The 20,673-nt window shown below is 37.5% G+C and overlaps 1 protein-coding gene across 9 annotated transcripts in view; it reads right to left on the bottom strand.

The window, feature by feature from the left end:
* MTMR1 (myotubularin related protein 1) overlaps positions 1–20,673 on the bottom strand; it is a 38,368-nt gene that overhangs the window by 3,479 nt on the left and 14,216 nt on the right. For all 9 annotated transcript variants that reach the window (XM_032748377.3, XM_030272678.4, XM_030272677.4 and 6 more), the window contains 4 exons: positions 17,443–17,649; positions 16,575–16,667; positions 11,537–11,650; positions 9,924–10,100 (listed from right to left, as the gene is read on the bottom strand). In XM_032748377.3, coding sequence (XP_032604268.1) covers positions 9,924–10,100; positions 11,537–11,650; positions 16,575–16,667; positions 17,443–17,649 — 591 coding nt within the window. The remainder of the gene's footprint in view (positions 1–9,923; positions 10,101–11,536; positions 11,651–16,574; positions 16,668–17,442; positions 17,650–20,673) is intronic.

Consider the following 20,673-nt stretch of genomic DNA (forward strand, 5'->3'; position numbering starts at 1 on the left):
GACTGCAGAAAGTAGAACACCTAGAAACATGGCAAAACAGCCTGCTGATGAAGATTGTCCAAGATGCTGTAATACACACTGTGGAAGCTTCAAATTTTACTAAAGATTGAGATTCTGGGAACTGGCAACCCCTGTATTTATTTTTCCCCCTCAATAAAAGATCCCTTTCTCACAGACTCCTACTTCAGATCTCTTTAGGAAGACATTTCCCTGAAACATTTAGGTCCCTAACAGAATAATTTACCACTGGAATCATCAGTCATCAATGGCTCCCTGGGTCACGGGAGGTCTGTACACCTGATTTCTGCACAGCTTAACCATGACTCAGTAAACCAGGCCAATTTCTCTCAGCCAGATTTCACATGGCATCAGCTGCTGGGTTCCACTGCAGAGCCCAAACACTCTCAAAAAGCAGCTCCACACAAATGGCTTTCGGGGAACCTACTACAAATCCTTCCAGGATACACCACACAAAAGCTGCTGCCGGACTTGGCAGGCTCTGTGAAGTGCTTTGAGGAAGAGAAGTGTGGCTGCACCTCTCAGTCCCTCCGCATGCCCAGAGCCTCATTCATTCAACAGGCACCTGCTCCAACTCTGACGCAAGTGCTGTTCTCCCCACAGGTCCATCCCGAAGGGCAGAGCTGCCTTTCAATGAATTAGCTAAATAACAATAATGACATTTAAAAAGCCTGTGTATATTCAAGTCATACAAAAAACTCTTCCACATTAAGATTGCAAAATTATGCTCTCAAAGAATTAGGTGTCAGAATGAAGATTACTTCTCCAACCTCAATTCAGCCTTCCTGTACATCTGTATAAAATCATTGGTCAAATAAATATTAAAATACTAGCTTCCCCTTTGTATTCCTCATTTACTCAGTGCACAGGCTGATGCAACTTAATTAATGAGAAGTTATTCAATATTTTGTTTTCTTTGCAGTGTCTGACCCCACCTTTTATTTATTGTTCTGAATTTAAAATGCTGAAGTTTCCTTCTCTGTACTTTCATCTCATGTCAATAAACAAATTTATTTCTGCAGCACCCTAGTGAGGTATGGGAGTATTAACACTCTACTTTTACAGACAAGAATCTGAAGTCAGCACCTCCCAATTTTGCATACTTTGGGTCTCAAATTGATTTAACAGAGAACTTGGGGATTCTGCAGCTGGGGCATGTGGGTATCGAGCAGGACACCCAGTAAATAAGGACACACAGAGGGACCATTCTGTTCCAGGTGAGCTCCCCTACAACAGAGCAATCCTGTGGCAAAGGCAGGCAGAAGCTTCATTTCTCTCAGGGGACAATTCTTTCTCTGCCTGCAGCCATGTCCCCTCCAGCCTACTTTCCTAGACTCTGCTCCATGGGTTGAATAGAAGGAAAAACACCTCCAGCACCCACAGAATTATTCACTCCTAGCTCCTATTCCCAGCTAGCCACAACTCTCTCACAGACTTTCTATAAAATCCATCTCTCAGTCCTTTGATTTATTCTCAGTTCTTGAGAATTCATTAAGATTATTTCAGCCTCAGGCCTCCAAATTAGAGGAATTTCCTTCAGAATATGAGCAGGACAGTTTCTGAAATATAATCTTACTAAAACCTCATGTTTTCCCTAGAGATGGAACATTTATAGAAAAACAGCCCCTTGCTCCAACAGAAGTCCCATAAGTTTCCCAATATTTTCATATGGGAAAACATTTTTCTTAGTCACATTCTCATAAGCAACTGAGCCTTCTTGGATTAAGTTTTACAAAACAATTTAGTCAGACACACAAACTTGGAGATTCAATGCAAACCATTAGAGCCCAGCTAAGCTGTAAGAAAGGCAGAGTAGGGTCCTATAGTAGGGAAAAAAAGGGGTCACCTTCAAAATATTGGCCATCTCTTAGTAAAGGCATGTTACACTGCATGCAAACACTGCAAGAGGGATCCACAAAAATAAATATCATCATGCCATTTCATCTGGTAGTGTAAACACAAAGGGTTTTCTGATACGATGTTGCAGTCAGTGTATCCTCAAACCATCCTGTACAAAGTTTTACAGATAACCATCTCAATTTTTGTCACTTCACCCTGTTCTATTTCATCACAAGATTCCTCTCTCAAATAAAACCTTCTTCAGAAGGAAATGGGTCCAACAACCTTCACAATAACACCTGTAATGGCTTGCTGTGAACAAGGCCCTTCTTCACTTTGCCAGTGTTTAGAATGAAACAAAGTGGAAGAGTGACAGCTTCTGTAAGGAACAAGAAGTTTGAAGAAGATCGTTTATTACAAGATCTTGTTACCACCTTAACCCTAGGAATGTGTACTTGCACAGCACAAGTAGCCTCTCCAAGGCAAGCTTTTATTACTGTCTTGTTAAGAAATCATGTAATTGGTTTGCCTGAGATGAATTTGTTGGGAAGCTGACAGCAGCTGTACTCTCTCATTTGTTTTCTACTCTCTCATTCTGCCTCTCAAATTAGGAGTGGAAGCTCAAAAGATGACTCTGGACCTATCACCCAGCTGCATTCAACTTATTTTTGCTGCTCTAGTCCACAGATTTTCAGCAGAGGATGCATCCTTTTCTTTGTCACACCAGTGTCCCCACAGTGATGCTGCCATCAACATTCAGCTCCTACAGCCATCATTTCTGTCCATAACCCAGCTAAAAGCACAGAACTACTTCTGCTGCATGAGAGGAGCCTACACAGATTAAACTCTACCCAGCAGTGCATCTACAGTTTGGCTGGGCTGGAAAAATTCCTGGGCATCCTGCTCTTCAGGATGTTTTTCATATACTATTTAAACTACTGTCTCAATGTGCTGAAAAACAGTACATTTCATTTCTGTCATTTAAAACAACAGTCCAGTAAAAATGAAGTAGAAACATAAAGGTGAATGTACTACATACCTTTTAATGGTTTTGGGAAAATGAACTTCATAAAAAAAATCTGCTATGTACTATTTACAAGAAATAGATTTCTCCAGTCACATAAAATTTACTATGAACAGTTAGAAGCTGATCACTCCAAAACAAAATTGGCACTTATATCTAATATAGCTAGCAACAGAACCAAACAGGGACAAGAATATGGAGTCTGCCAGCAGCACTAAGTAGTGGGGAAAAGGGCCTGGATCCTTGGGAAGTTTGACCTCACTCCAGGCATTAACCGAAAAGCTGGCCCAGTAAAAGCTACAGAAGAATCTACTTGCAATGGTTCAAAAAGACTTTTCAGTGCTGGGGCTTTTTTGTTTTCTTCCCCCCCCCCCCCCTTTTTTTTTTTTTTTCAATTGTTACTGTAATATTGACTCAGGAAATCAGACTACATGCTGCTCCCCTACCTCACAACTAATTTTTCACACCACCTATCCAAACCCTGTGCTCCAAGTCCTTTTACCCGTTCTGAGCAACACCCTCAGCATTAAATATAAGCTTTATAGACTTCTCCCTGTTGTCCATGATTCTGGCATCTTTCTGTTTGGCTTTAAGCTCTAACCAAATTTTGTACCATCACATTCAAATCCCTAGTTTTATTCCATTACCTCTCTTTCACTGAGTTATCTTAAGGAACTAACTGGGTTTTTTTGTAAACAGAAAGTAAAAAGAATATTCAACTCACCAGGAAGATTTTATTTAGGGAGCGCACATTTTTTTCCAGTTTCTTCCCATTTCAACATTTCTCTAAGTTTTTAGTTCAACTTCTCTCCACCAAACCACAATTCAACATCGGACCTGATTCCCTCCTCATGCAACCTATTCACTCACCTGTAGCTACCTTCAACCTCTGCAATTCTTCCTTGTTACCTGCAAGTTCTTCTCCCTTCCCTTCCCTATCCAGGATATTGCCAGTTGCCCCATCACCCCAAAGAGTTTCTCCTGCCTGGTACATGCAGTCTCTTTCCCCTGTCAGCCATGACACTGCTAATGATACCTGCAATATCTGAAACCCCATTCCCAACCAGTAAAAAGCAGTAAAATGCTGCCAAAATTGAGTGAGCCAAGTAACATTCTTCATGAAGGAAGAACTGATTGTAGGTTTCTGCAAAGCAACCAGTTAAAATGGGTGGTGGTTGTTTTCCTCCTTTAGCTCCCTTTGCTGCCTATTTCATTCAAAAGCAGGTACATTTCCTCCACCTTAACAGTAGGGTACCTACTGCCTACATTGAGCAGAAAAATATTTACAACACGGCTAGAAACATTCTTTATTACTAAAAGTACCATTGATATGAAACCATTTTTTAAACTGAATTATCCACATATATCAAAAGCAGAACCTGGTGCAGTGTAATGCTGAGCAAGTGCCACTCCACAGTTATGATGAATTATTCCTGCTAGGGAAGGATTTGAGGAAAAATAAAGTGTTTTTATTAAACTATGCCTACTAGAGAAACTATAGTTATGCTATACCATATACATACTACATCCCACATAAAAACCATCTAGACATAAGACAGCTTCATTTCCTCAACAATTCAAGCCTTCCTCTTCACAGAATTACTACAGTTCACTTTCAGTATTGATTTTCAGGTTTTCACTTCCAAGGAATCCTTCAGGATCCTGAAGTGCTTTTGGATAGCAAAATTTGTAAACACAGATATAAGAGAAATTATAATAGTTACTCACTTATAGTACCACCAAGTCTTAATTGGATGTATATCTACCGTGTGTTACTCTAGTAGCTCAAGGACAGCCATTCACATGAAAATTGCTCAACAGTGAATGCATTTTGTCTTGTTCAGTGAGCACACTTTACCTATTTTAGCAACAGGGAAGAAAAGCTGCAGAAGAAAATGGTTATTTTCAATTCATTGCTCAACTTAAGACTGTCAGTTTTCCAAAAACCTACTCTGTGCATTGGAAAGACAACAATATCTTTCACTTGAGCTTTTTTGTTCCTCTCTGTGAAGAACTGGAACTCTGACAGCCTAGTTAACAGGACACATGTAGCAAAAGGCAATCTCAAATGATGAAGACAGCAATTTTCAATAATAGTCAATATTTCCACACTTCTTGCAGAGGTGTGCTCCTGAGAAATCAAACAAAAAGTCCTGGCCTCCTGGAAAAGCAAGGACAGAAATTATGGACACTACCAGGTAGGAACTGAAACAACTGATAGATTTCCAGACTCAGGATACTGTACATGCTACAAGCTGATGCCATTGCTTGTTAAAACCTACAGCCCACTTAGATTTAGACAGCTGGCACATGAGAGAAATGGAGTGCTTGCCCTTCAAACTGTTATAGAAACTCCCAAAAATGAAGATTATTTGTACAGTACTAGCTTCTTCCATTCTGTGCACATTCTGATACTTGCTATAGGATACCAGTTTTTTTTTCTTGGGTAACTACAGTTTCTTTCAGCAGCCAGGATAAGCAGTTAGTTTCTATTTATTCTATACTGATCGAATACTGAGACTTTTATCTGTAGATGAAAATTATCTGCAGTAAACTAGACTCTGGAAATCTTTACTTGACACTCAACTAGACAGAAACTACCAAGTACTGGCCAAAACCTGTCCCATCTCCCAAGAAACTCTTTGTTAATTGCAAGGCTGAAATCTGCTTTAAGGTAACACCCAGCTGTCAACCCACAAGGCAATTCCTTCTCCTGACATCTCCTGCCTCACTGTTTCATTCAAAAAGAGGGACTCAGGACCAGCAATGCCAAGCAGTTCCAGAGCTGTATGATAGCTCTGTCCTGCCACAAAATGGCAGTAAATCAAATGTGTGGACTTTCAAAAATATCCCAATGTCAACTTGCTTGGAGGGGAATACACCAGGCAGTGGGACTGAAGGCAGGGGTGAGTCCATGAGCACTCCATGTGCCAGACACTAAGTTATATGCACTAAGTTACACATTATCCTGTTACAATCAGGATAAAGCATTTCAGTAATTATGTTTTCCAGTTTATTGTCAGCAATTTTCCCAGTGACACTGAGGATCTTATTGCTGTTTTCACTACATGATATTTTGTATTTATTGACAGTGAGTCTCAGCTAACATCTGATTGCTCAACTGTTCAACACACCAAATCCAATATGCAATAGCATCAAATAAAAGCAGCAATTGTAAGCTATTTATATACTTTACAGTCATTTATTTATATACTGAACAAACAGCTTTACTTATTCCTACCTTTCCTTTCATGTCTTTAAGTGAGCTGCTAACCAGTCAACAAAATTTCCCTGACTCTTCCACAGAAGTTTTGAGAGTGCCTTTATCAGATGATCCCATCACAGTAGCTGAATTGAATTTCTAAGTGATGGATGGTGCTAGCCTTTTACTCTGGATGACAGTTCACACACACAAAGAAAAGAATGAATTTGAAAAATTACAGGGATTTCTATGCTATTAATATGAGCACTGTAGCCAAATTTACAGAACAGAGCTTGAAGAAAAATTACGAGGCATAGAAAAATAAAAAAAACCCCACATAAAACCAAAAGTAAACTAGTCCTGTCCTCCAAGGGTTAAAACAATTTCCAAGAAAGCATAAAAAGAACTAAACATATCCTAATGAACTCGCAAAGTTTGGTGACTAAAATGCATTATTTTCCTTGCCTCTCCCAGCTTGACTTGAAAGGACTGGAACTTTTACTCATGCTCTGCATATAGGAATGATGGGGTATGTTAGTTCAAAAACACGGCCTCTGCAGAGAACATATTCATGGTTGTGTCCTCCCCACCTTCCAGAGATGCCCAGGGAGATACCTAATGACATCAGGCAGCCAGAACTCCTCCAACCAGTGCCAAGAAGAGGATGAAATGACTACACAGAAAAGGGAAAAATATGTATCAACGGAAAAAATCCAAAAGCATCAGATTATCTAATGTATTCCAGACTAGCAGGGTCATCTGTAAGGCCATACCCAAAGATCCCACACCTCTATAGGACAGAATGGAAGAGCTTCTCTTCCACATGCCACATACAAATACACATTTCTCCAACTCAAAGAAAGGGCAAATCTGAAAAAGGTCTTCTCAGTCAATGAACTCAAGTAAGACAGAACTTAAAATCTCTCTAATTTTCTTGGGACAAGAAGCAATAATGATGTAATGCCTCTAAACTCAAACCAAAGAACATTTTATTTCACTTAAGAATTAGAATGACATTGTTTTAGCACAATTTAGCAACGAGAGATGTCCACATTTAACCTAGAATTTTCCACAATGCTCACTTCTCAGATTCCTGAGCTTTGAACCCTATGGAAAGAGGCTGTGTGTCCTTAAGTGCCCAAGATCTATTGCAATACAAAATAAACACGGCTCTTGATGCAAATAAACACAATCAAAACCACCATCTCGGGCTTCCACAAAGCTCAGACAGAACTGAAGTTGTATCATTCTAAGCAATCTTTATAGAACATAAGAATAATGCTAAACTCTGTATGTCCCAGAGCAATGTGCTCAGACTGTACCACACTGGCAAAGGTTGAGACACAGATATATGAAGACAAAGTACAATAATACAAAAACAAATAAATGGTTCTATCAAGTTAGTGTTCAGAAATGTTCAAATTTTAAGAAATTACAGGTCATATATGCTCATTTCCAACAGAAAAGGCAATGAAGTGCAATAAAACTTCTCTCAGTCTGTTTGAAAATCAAGCTCACTAATCAAACAGAAATGAAAAAACCTAAAATATTGCCTCCAACCAAACCTGCCCTTCTGCTCCTGTGAGATTTCTCTCCCATAACACCAAGTTGGTTGAAAACAGGTATCAAAGATCCATTCTGATTATATTCAGATTACTATTATTCATCTTCCCATAAATTCACCTATTGGGCTTTTTCTCCTTTCTGGTGAGCTCCTCAAAAACAATAAACATGGTTTAGTTTTCTAAAGATGTTTTTGCAGCTAATAAAACAGTACAAGGTTGCCTTGAACTAATCATCAGATAACATATTAATATTAAATATTTAATTTTCTCTTATATTTAGCTGAAAATCAAGATAACACATTAAAAGATATTCAACAAAATCACCTTTTATCAGTAGGCAGGGATGCCCATTATTTTAATAAATCCACTGATTAAGACATTTTTTCACTGGAGATAAGTGAAGACCTGCTGGGTGTCACAAGGGTCATTGTCTTTTTTTCTGTCACTGAATGCATCTGCATGTTACTGAATTGGTTAAGAGGGTGTGACACCAGACAATGCAAACACAGAGGAAAGCAAACTTAGTATACTGTGACTGCAGAAACTGTTTATTTACTTGCTTGTATGTGTTTGTGCTTTCATAATTAGACTGGCAAATGCAATTCTACAACAAAAAATTGTAATTTCTGCTGCTACTTTATCCAAGTAGATGTGAAACACTCCCAAATGTTGGGAGTGTTTCATAAACATAAATTCAGGCTAGAGACAAGAGAAAAGGGATGATGTATCAAGACAAAACTTACATGGCAGAATTAAAAAGTTCAAGTACTTTTTTAAGTACTTCAAGAAAAGCAGGTGACAGGAAAGTTAAGGCAGGACCCTTAACTAAAGGGAGCACATTTTGCTCCCTTCAGCTGCTGAGGGAGGGAGCTGCTCTCACACAGTGAACGAGCCTCATGTGCCAGAGTGACTGAGGAGCATCTCCCAGAGAAGCAGGCAGAGCACCAGCAGTGAGCAGAGCTTTCACTAAGAGATGACAGCTCTGCTATTTCCTCATTATGTCATCTCTTCCCCACCCTCCCTCTTTCTAGACCATGACTGGCTTTCACATGGTTCACAAAGCCTGCCTGCTCTCAGGGCCTGGAGATCTTAATCAAATATAAGTCATAAACCAACACCACTGCAGCTACTGCAAACACTACCCAAGTGGTATTCAGCAAACAGGCTGAAGCAAAGATGGTATTTTGCTAAAAAGCAGCTCACAATTTCACTTGAAAATTATATAACCTAAAATACACCATCTTTAAAAGTTTGAACAAGTAAGAGAAACAGAGCAGCTCAGAGGAAACACCTCAGTGAGAAAAGCAAACAATCCAGACTTTTCCAGGACCTTAAAAGGTATTTCTCAGAAACCTGGACTTCTACCAGTGTAGTGGCCTTGAAACTTACCTTGGAAAACCATCTTTTACAACAGCCTCTGACTTGTGGATGTGAAATAAATCTGAAACTCACACTCATTCTAACTGCTAGAAGATGAAAGCAGCTTTTGAGCAATCACTTAATACAGGTAATTTATCATAATATACCTTGGAATGTTACCTTAATAAAGACATGGTGTAGCACACTCAAACGTATTATGGTTGTGACACAATCTGAATGTTCTTTCTTCAGACTTCTAAGCATGAGAACATATGGAGCATTTGTCTGATGAGATTTAGAGATTTATCTGAATAGCAGACATTACTTGTAAGAACAAATACTGGCTGAGTCAAGGAGCATGTATAGGGAGTGTTTAATCTTTAGTGTGCCAGCTTAAAACTACAAAAGTCAATTGAAAACAAGCATCCATGGGATGCTTAGTTTAGAGAGCCTGCAAAATGAGTTGGTATAGTCCAGTTCTTTCAGAAACTGCTGCTGTATTTTATGTCAGTGCTGGGGAAAGAGCAAAACATGATAGAAACAAAGGTACACAAAAACTAGGAGAAGGTTAAGGCAATAAAAGTATTAAAAAGTGTCACAAAGTATTATAGAAGTATTATAAAAGTAATCTTTGACAAAAAAAATACTGTTAATCATTACAAGCCAATAGAGTGATACTGTAACTCCCTTGTCTGTGGGTGACTGCAGAAAAAGGAAAACATCCTTTTTCCAAGTCTGACCACATCCTGCATTATCTTCACGACAAACACCTTTTTTCCTATCAGCTGAAATATGTGCAACAGATGAGCACTTTTGTACTAAATGCTGCATTTGACACTATGAAAAATAATAATTTCTCTTAATCTCTGTGACTGTGACCTTCAGTCAAACACTGAAGACATGGGAGAGCTCATACCTGAGGCCGCATCCTGGGGTTCCACCTGATGTAGTAATTCACCCACAGCTCCAAATGGTTCAGACTGGCAACAGGATACAGGACATGGTTTTCATAGTTTACATAGAAGGGATTTGTGAATTCCTCTAACTGGCTGTTTATATAGGACCACAGAGATACAGTCTTTGTGCTCACCTCCTGATTGAAAAAAGTTAAAATAAAAAATTAATTATGTGCATTGCAAAATTTTAAAATATGTTAATAGCTACGTATTACTAATTCTGTCAGAATTTTACCTTATCTACTAGAAAATTACATGCAGTCTGAGAACACTTCCAGTAGCTGATCACTGAACAGCCTTAAAACTTTAGCAAAACATCTGAACACTTATTTTGGTCCAAGACCAATAGAAAAAGGAAATTTAGACATATTATTTTCAGAGACACTAAAGTCTAGTTGAGCAAAAGCAACTAAAGCAACCTACAGCTCATAATTTACAGCAATATATACAGCTACTTAAACAGATGGTTACACACTGACCAACTAAACTAAAAAGATTAGCTTTAACAAGAGTATCAGTGAAGAGATTTTGAAGAATATCAGTGAAGGGAGTGTGGAAGATTCAAAACAGTGTCTGTGAAAAATAAGTTTTCAATCTTCCCACCCATACTATTTGCTCCTAAAAAATAATTGATATTACGCTTTAAACTGATTACTTGCACTTTTATTTTATACTTCTGAAAGTTGTATTATTCTAAATTTATTCAGCATAATCCTGGTCAGATCAAAGATTGGAAATCTGAATTTACATCAGATTAATCTTGCAAATTTAGACTCCTTCAGTGTTGTAAAGCATGCGTTTTTACTACCGCTGTGTCTTAAATTTCATTTCTCTATTGAGAATTGCATCTGACTATTTATTTATGAAAGAAAGCTGTCTGGAAACCCTGCATTTGCTGAGAACATGTTATTCAGCTCCATCTTGTGGTATTTACATGCAACTTTTCCCCTACAGAAGCAGTGGAGACAAATTAAAAAAAAAAAAAAAAAAAGCAGAACTAAATAACTAAATATAACAAAGAATTGTAACTTGCTCAAAAAAATGACAGTAAAAACAACAAAGCCACAAGTAAGCAAAAGTGCACTTGGAATAGCAATGAACTTCTATTTTTTCTTCACAAACACATAATATTTTTTTGAATCCTAACTTCATTCATTTAGATAATTTTAATTTCTGTACTCCTCAACCACAAGTTCCATCCACTTACATCCTATAGTAACCTGCCACGTCATCCATAGGAGTTCGTATAGAAATAGTGAAAGAAATGCTAATATAATTTGATAGTTACTATTACTTAAAATTTTGTATTTTGGCGAAAAATACCTGCAAGAGGACTTACTAAAACCCTCAATGTCTCCAAACAGATGATAACTAAAGAAACCTAAGTGCCACCTCACTTAATAGCAGGGCATTCAGTATATATTTCCACACCATGAAATTTAATGTCTGCACAGTATTTTAAGACTATGTGACAAATGTATTTAAAAACAGCTCAGACATTCTTAGGTCATTTTCTAAGAATTTTAACATAAAAATCAGAAAACCAAGAATGTGCAGTATACTAATTACTTACCTCTTTTAATCTTTCTTTTTCACAGTTGCATAAAAAAGTCCCGAAGAGACAACTATAAAGGTGATCCAGAATGGTGATCAAAAATAGCTCATTGAATTCAAAGGCTGCAGGAAACTGATATTAAAAAAAAAAGGGTAAAATTACTTTAAGTGTTGTTTTAAGCAGTGTAGAAAGGAATAAAGTCAGACATAAAAAGTAACCAAATAATCCAGGTAAGATTTTTGTCCTATTTAGGGATTATTTGCGGGAAAACTCAGCAAATTTCACTAACTCCCACTTCAATAATTAATTTCACCTACATACTTCTCTACAAATACTTCTCAGCTATATTTACATTCATTATCCAAGTACACCAGAATACAAACATTAGCTGATGTGAAACTGGTGATACAAAGCAATCCATTTTAAGAAGCTCTAACAGTGTTCTGTTCTACCCCAAGCCCTCTTAAACATCTGCTTTCTATCTCTTATGACAGAACCAGAAAACATTTTGAGGAATAAAAAAAAGAAAAAAAATAAGATAATGGCATTTAAGAGTTTTATTTCCTATTTCAAACATGCAATATATGAATAATAAAAGACCACTACACATACATTGTACTTAACATTTAATTAAAACTTTTTTTTTCACTTTCTACTCAAGTAAGTTACTTTTCTCTATTTCACCCTGAGTTTACCATCAGCTATATACAATAAGCTTTTAATCCCTCTACTTCTGCATGGGAAAGTAAATCCTGTACATCTGAAATGAAAGAACTCTTATTCCCCTGAGCACCATTAGGTATTTTATTCACTAGCAGAGGTTACCTGATATATTCTAAGACAAACAGTCATAAATCTGAAAATGTTTCTCCTAATCTGTAGAGCTCTAAAAATTCATAAAGGAAGAAATTACTGCAAAATGCACAGGCTGCTGCTCATTCAGATGGAAAAAGTCCTTCTTCAACCAAATTTTATGGTAAGACTACATGTGGCAACTGCTTGATGTGCCAAAACTATGTTGTGTCCAGTATGACAAGTGTAACACAGACATGGAATGATAGCCATTTAGAATAACAACAAATTGAGAAGACTTAAGGAAATCTTAAGAAGTAGCATTTCTCTCATTAACAATAAAGAGAATAATGTTCAGGACAAACAAAACAAACTTTGCGCATTCCCTCTAAAAGAGTACATCTTCACAGAAGTCTAAAAGGCAAAGTTTTAGATTCATAAGGCAGAATTTCCTGCTATATGGAGAAATCTTAAGTCAATATTTCAGATGTGCAGAAAGCAGGGGACTGGTTTCTGTTTTGTGTCACTAAAAAACCACTGAATACCTTGGCAAGTGACTCAAGAGCTACTTAAAATAAAGATGACTCCTGTAGTTAGGAGGAATAACAGCAATTGGGACTGCAGGTGAACTAGCTGATCCAGAAATTCCTCTTCAGTGTCAGCTGTGATTTATGAAGGGCAAATATTTATTCATGTTGAAAGTAGAGTTGAATAACACAGAATGGGTGTGCTTGTATTAAACCCAGAAAGATCTACGTTTTAAATAGTATTTTATAAAAAAGAAGACTGATCTAAGACAAACATTGAAAAGCATCCTCTTTCCAAAATTTCTCAAGCTAATCCATACCACCGTTTGACTGAAAATTTTGAGTAAGGAGATTATCATGACACAGAAAATGAATGGGAGCATTCTTATGACTCTGTTCACCAGCACAGTGTGCTCACAATGGGGCTTCTCTTGCAAATCATGGGTTGTTTTCAACCTATTCACCATTTGTTTTCATAATGCATAGAGGAAACTAAGATTATCAAAATCTCTTTTTCAGTCATGTTCATAAATTAACTACTTTTAAACTTCCTTCTCTCTAGGAAATCATGCCAAAATTTAATTACAAAACAATGATGTTAAAAACACAGCTATTACTTTAAGGAAGTATGAACAACATTTGACAAGCAGGTGTGCTGAACCAAGTCAGGAGAAAATTCACTGGGTCTCAGATCTCACCCTGCTGTGTCCAGCTCAAAGCAGCAATCAGATACAGAGAGCAAAAATAATTTGCAAAGCATCAAAATGATATTTGGAAAAAACTTTGAAGACAAAGTGTCTCCTAAAGAGACTCTCTTTAGCTGAAAGCATTTAATGAGCCTTGTCACATCAGGGTTCTGTGTTGTGACAGGTCCATACTAATCAGAAGGATGCCGACATGGCCACTATTCCAACCCAGTGAAGCATATTCAAAATTCCATACATCAGTGGTTGCTCTCCAACTAGTTTATTAATAAGTGATAGCACTTTATTGAAACCCAGTCTTTGGATACAAGAGTTGTACTGTTGGAGCTGATGTATCAAGACTGTAGAGCTTCTATTACTGCTGCTGAAAAATCACTGACCTAAAAATGTCTTTCTCTGTAGTTCCAAGCCTATTAGCGTCTGCTTGAAGATTCAGCTGGAAAAATTCCCCAAATGGAAATTTACTTCTTCTCAAATCCACTAATTATGAGAAAACACATGGGTCATTAAAGTTTCCCACTTGTTGCTGCAGGAGTTGTTGAGGGTTTTCGTAAAGTGGCATTTAAAAAAAAGAAATTATCTTGTTTGAGTCTGATGATGACAAGTGGCATTTGATTCAGAGACGTGCAAAATACATTGTTTTTTAATCAATGAACTCGTTCTGTGCTACAGTAACATTGAAACACTTGGCAGAACAACTGTGCAATGGACAATAATAGTTAAGTGAACACTAGACAGAGGAACAGTGCACTGCTGAATCCAGTGAAAAACGCATCTGCAGCAACAGCTGACACCCAGTAACAAACAGGATGAAACTTTCTGCTGACTTTCTGCAGACCTTCCTTCTGTGAGGGTTCGGTGCATGAAAGGTAGGAAGTTAAACTGCAATGCTCCATGCAAATTTTACAGTTCTGTTTCATTTTTAACCAGGCATCCGTATTTCATCAGCTCACATGAGGCCTTTCCAATTTGACATCTGCTACTCAGTATCACCAGAATTTACTAACAGAGGAGGGAAATCACTTCACCATGACGTTTTTTATTAAAATCTCATGTCCGTGTACTTCTCTCAAGTTCTCCATTATTTTATTTGTGTGTCATGAAGACCATAAACCCAAGGGAAAATATAAGACTGTCAAGGCCTAAATTTCATTGTCTGAAGCTATCTGGAAATTTGTATCTTAGTGGGAAGTTAGAGATTCACTGTTTTAAGGTGACTATTTTAAGAATGCAACTCTTAGACCCCATAAGAGTCTATTTGCTTGCTTTAGCCCATGCCCAAACCAGAGCCCTTACACCCTCCTCCAGTCACTGAGCTTTGGAACATTTCATATATGTTTACCATGAATTATAAAGCAGAAAACTATCATTGTTTTATGAGCAAATAATCTACACAGTGATAAAACAGAATCCTGTTTTTCAAAGGTGTGTGTCAAGGTAATCACAGTCTTCATGTCTATTCTCTAAGTGTTCAAGTCAACTGAAAAATTAAAATAAGTGGGCAAGAACTGTTCAGGAATAAGTTTTTCTATTTCTTCTCCAGTGCAACATTAACGATTTTTCAATGTTACTGCTGTTCATGAATTTCAGAATAATTTCTGGATCCAGGTTTTGAACAGATGTGGTATTGGCAAACTGTTTCACAGATTTCCCCTCTGCCCCCATCCCTTTCTCTTTTTTAAACTAGAGGCAACTAAACTGTTTATAGCAAGAAATAGGAAGCAGCAAGGGAGATCACAAAAACAGAAGAGGCTGCTCTCAATTAAGGATCTCCCCAGAGGACTTTTGTTCCTACCAGGTGTTTAAAACTGCTCCTCTTTGCTATTGTTACTAGCTTTCCTCTGAAAGAGGGAAAGAATTTTTCATTTATTTTCTCCAGCCACACTAAACAGTACATTAATGCTGAAATATAGATACACAGAAACTCTACAAGACCCCCTGGACAAGGGCCCAGTATAACAGCAGGGAACTTTCAGAAAGCAGCAAAGATGACTGTTTTGAATACAAGTTTTGGAAACTATGATATAAGTTTTAAGAACCTCTGAACAAGAAGACTGAGGTAAGAGATCTAGGAGTGCTGGGATCATATGGAACCAGACTGCTATAATCCTCTGTTCAAAACAAATCACATACTATAGAGATTTCAGTATAACAGCTTTTATCATAAAGGCACAGACCCATGTTAGACTTCAAGGAGGTAAAAAGAAGGAAAGAAGAAAAAAAAATAGAGGGGAAGGTAAAAACCAAAGGAGTGAAGCACCAAGAACTTCTAAATCACTTGGAAATAAAGCCTTCAGGTGGACAACCCATTTCAATAACCCCTTGAAAGAACAGCAATATAAAACCACAAAAAAAAAAGCTTAGGTTTTTGCTCATGGAGGCACAAATAAGGAAATGAATATTAAATCCATTCGTTACGAGAATCCATCCATAAGTTATCAAATGGATAACTTAACATTTCAGAATAAAAATGAGAATCTGAATATTCTGGTATCTTAAGAATCACTAATTTCAGACATCTCCCCTGATCTAAAGGTAAGAGATGTGATGGAAGTAAGAAAACTTATCAGAGAATAGGCTTGTCTGGTATAAATGCTGTCCTGTATACATACAAATGAAAATGTTCACATTTGAGACATATATAAAAGAACTCTCTACTACCCTCAGTTCACAATCAGCCCAGATTTTTGCTGTTTCTTAAGGACAATATAAATCCATACAAACATTTACTCCACCAGTGAACATGCAACACAAATAATTTATTTCATCAACAACTCTTATTTATGCAAACCCCTTGTAAGCCTATTTTAAAGAGAAAAGAATTGCTGGTATTTTGGTTTCAAGACAAAATTTCTGCTCTAGCTCCTTGTAACTCACTTTCAACAGAAATTTCCCTCTGTGTGCACAGTGCAGCCACAGAGCAACCAATATCATCTAAACATGCTACTACTCTGTAAAGGAATGTATTCTACACAAATCACTTTCCAAGATAAAGACTGATAACTCATAGAAATACACTCTTCAGCATCTTACCTGCTTTGTCATTTGCCAAACACAGTCAATGAACTGCAGGAAGATGGGAGATCTGTCAGCATCTGCATGATCATCATCTCCATGTCCCACTCGCTGCAAGTCAGAGCACAAAACACTGATTTCAGTCTCCATCCCAACATTGCAAAGCTCAGGAACTCTTATATATTTTCCAGCAGTGAACAAGGCAAGCAAGTCTTCTATAACGTTAACCTGCATTTTTCACTACTAAAAATGCATCCCAATATTAACTTACAGACATGCCTTCAGTGTTGAGCAGAGCTGGAAAGCTCTACCAGTTGCTTCCCCACCTTCTACTGCACAGCCACTGTCTACCAGAGAGTGAAACTGGTAGGAATTTATTAAGACTGAACTGAAAATATGGTTATTTCATATCCACCTGTCATAACTACATGCCATTTCTACTAAATCATCTTAAGAGTCAGAGCCCACAGAATGTCATAACAATTTATTCTAATTCCCCACTAGCCCATGTGTTAAATAAACACTTCAACCTTAAATCAGAGTAATAACTCCAGCCATTTTACACTTTAGAAACCTGAATTGTTTTCCTTGGTTCTCCATTCATAAGCTCCATAACATAAGTTACAACCACTCTTTCTCATAAAAAAGCCACATGACTTTTTCTCACCATTGCATTCAAACCACTTCATTTTTATTTACTTTATATTATATGTCACATAGAGGTTTCTTGTTAAAAATAAATGGGTCACAGTTCTCTGACACACTTAGACCATTAAAAGGACACCAGAGACAATAACTAAGATGCAGCAGAGTACTGTGAAAAAACATGATATTCAAAGCAAAAGCTCTGAAGGTGACAAACTGCACACCAAATTTTCCAGCTTACCATTGCAAAGCGATGTCCAAAACTTATCCATTCTTTCTCTACAAGAACTTCAAAGCCCTTGATGGTTCTGTAATAGCTGTCCAGCATAAGCATGGCCAGTGCAGTGAGCTGTGCAGTTCGATCCCAGCCATCACTGCAGTGCACCACTACAGAGGTTTTACCAGATTCAATTTTATCCGCAATTCTTACTGCTCCAGCAAGAAGCATCTTAAACAAAAATGAAGAAACAAGCATATTAAATACTACCAAAACTCTACCAAAAAAAAAAAATAAAGAGGTTATGATTTTATACTCTTTATATCATTATGTTGTAAAATTTCAGATTAATTACATAATCATCCTGATGACAATGCTTTAAATTAAAGATTTCCAAAGAGTGGTGTGCATGTTCCTAGAGGTACAAAGATTGTGTGCACTCTCTTGTCCAGAGATCTTACCAGCTCTCCATTACTAGCAGTACATAACAAATGAACCTGTGAATCTTTACTCTGTATTAATTGATATTCTGTATTATGATGACAAGACACAAATACTGTAATCTATTCCAAAGGCTGAAGTTTTGAGGTTTTCAAAAGTTCATTTCACATTAATCAATCACTCTTTCTTGCTCCATTTTCAAGTTCAACTGAAACTACTGAGTTTAGAGAAAGGCACAAATCATCCAGCTAGTCTGTACCAAAACACAACCCAAACACAGCCAGAAAGCCCTGGCTGGGAGCCAGTTCTGATTTGTTGCTGCACGAAGTGTACAGTGTATTCAGCTTCTGAGCTGACCACCAACAGCCTGGATTCCAGAGCAATGCAGGAGAGCACAGGACAGAGATGGCACAGGACTGAGGTCACCTGTGTGAACTTGTTACTCTTCTCCCCATTTAAAACCCCACCTCTTTTGTTCCCTGTTGCCACCCTCTGATTTTCAAAAAACTTAAATAATCTGCCTCCCATGAAGACTTGTCTCTAACATAACCTACTCATGGCACTGAAAAATATGTGGAAAAAAACCCTACCACTAGAAATGGGACCACAGAAGAATTCCTATTCTGCATTCCAATATCAGAAAATTGAATCTTGCAAAATTTTTGCACTTTTCCCTTCCCAGGCATGCAAAAACATCTTCTGGGAAGTAGGAAAGCCAGCATTTGCTGGAAAAGCTGTGCACAAGACCAGTCTTCAAACCTATTTCAAGAACCCTGTTTTAGAGACAGTTTCTATTGATTCTCTCTTTCATTGAGTATATCTTTTATGGTAGAACTGAAGGATCCCAGAGGGGAAATATCAAGCAACAATAAAGAAGTGTCTATGAGAGAACAGAGTTTGTGGTATGAACTAGTTGCCAATCATTTCAGTCAGAAAGCTCTACTGCATTAATATTAAAACAGTTTGGTCTTCAATAAAAGCAGAAAATGAATCTATTTAACATACAGGTATGCACTAGCTTGCTTTAAAGAGAATACAGATGCCTCTGAAGGAAAACAGCTGGAAATAAACAACAGAATATGTACAGGAAATGACCAGGGAATAGGAGACAGAAAACACATTTACTATTAATTCAGCAGGTATCTGTGGAGTATGTGAAGGACTTTATTCCACTTTGGATAACAGCCTTTAGAAAACAGTTTCCTCTAGAAATTTATTATTCTTTACAGATTTTTCAAAACTTGGTAACCATCACAGTATTTCAGTTAGGGCTCCTAACAAATAACTGCCTTTGGACTGGTTTACAAAATGAGAATTGAAAAATAGTTAATAGCAGAAGTTCTACCCTCAGACAGAAAATACTCTGGGTTTGCAATAAGCACCAAGTGTCTCTACTCATGTTGTTATCACTGTCTCCACACACAGAGAGTTACTGGTGCCTTCACTCCCAGACCATCTCTGAAGCACTGTGGGTGCCAGGGCTGGAAGGTGAGTTCCCAGGAATGCACTGCATTCAACTGGGACAGGTCCACACTGGTTTGAGCACAGAAAACAACACATGTGTTCAGAGTCAAGCTGTGGATTGTTAGTGCTACTGCAAGCCAAATCAAAAGGCAAAGAACTCTTGGAAGAAATCTCAGAGAGATACTTTGAACACTGTTAACACAATAATGGCAGCCTTTAAGAAATCAGCCTGCAGTTTCTGCTGTCAGTACCATAAAAGAGAAGTAGTATGTAAGGGACAGATCCATGAAGAATGTCACACGTGCACCAACTCTTCAAAATAATGTAAATGAAATTTCCAGTTGCTATGCTATTGTCACCTATTCGACAGTGGCATCCAAGTTCACTCCTGACACAGCCTAATCCAGGAACCCCACCAGAGTCAGTGGCAATGAGAGGTGACCACAAACACCAAAAAACGACTGTATAAGGCCAGGCTGATAAGAAAAGCTTTTGAGATGCTTAGATTCCCAAAGCTGTTTCAAATAGCTCAAATTCAAGCTAACAAGAAAATTAAACTGTTCAAAAATATAATTAAATTTGGCTTTTAATTTCATGCTTGCTCCCTCTACTGGCTCTGCTGCAGTTGTCAGCAAGCACTGCTTAACAAAGTGTCAAACTAATGAATGATCCCAAACATGTTTTGCATGAGTTGACAACTGAGCCAGCTGCTAATCAAACAAATTACACTCCATCCATATTATTCATAAACAGGGGATTGAATATGGTAATGAAATAATCCACTCTACAATAATTTCAAAGGTTAGTGAAACTGACTGTAAAACTGAGTGCGGTAGTGATTTATTCTAATATTATGTCAAACAATAGGGCAGATGATAGCCTGATAGATCACTGGTTACCAACAGCTCATGAAAATGTAGGTGCCCATCACAAGAACTGTAACATTGCACTGAAGGAGGGAAGGATGGGAAAGACTGCAGAATTCACAGTCAAGTTCTTTTGGCAGTGGCTCAAATATACTCTGAAGTTCCCAGTGCATTCTTCTAAACAAGAGGGATAACGCTGGAAGTTCACAAACATTCCTTCTCAAGAAAAAAAACACTGCAGTAAATATGATACTGTATTATCGTGAATTAACTCACCATCTGCCAGTACATAAAACTAGAAAAAATAAGTTACTATAGATTGCTTAAAATGTTGCATTCTAAGTGATTATTAAAAAATGTTACCTTTTCACAAGATTATTCTGATTAAAGCAAAAGCTTGAGTTTTAGCATTATTTTAGCAATATTTTCAGAAGTGCAAGTTAAAAACATGATTTAAAAAGTAATTGATTTTCCACATCAAAAA

The sequence above is a fragment of the Taeniopygia guttata genome, chromosome 4A, assembly GCF_048771995.1.
Source record: "Taeniopygia guttata chromosome 4A, bTaeGut7.mat, whole genome shotgun sequence".
Taxonomy (NCBI): domain Eukaryota; kingdom Metazoa; phylum Chordata; class Aves; order Passeriformes; family Estrildidae; genus Taeniopygia; species Taeniopygia guttata.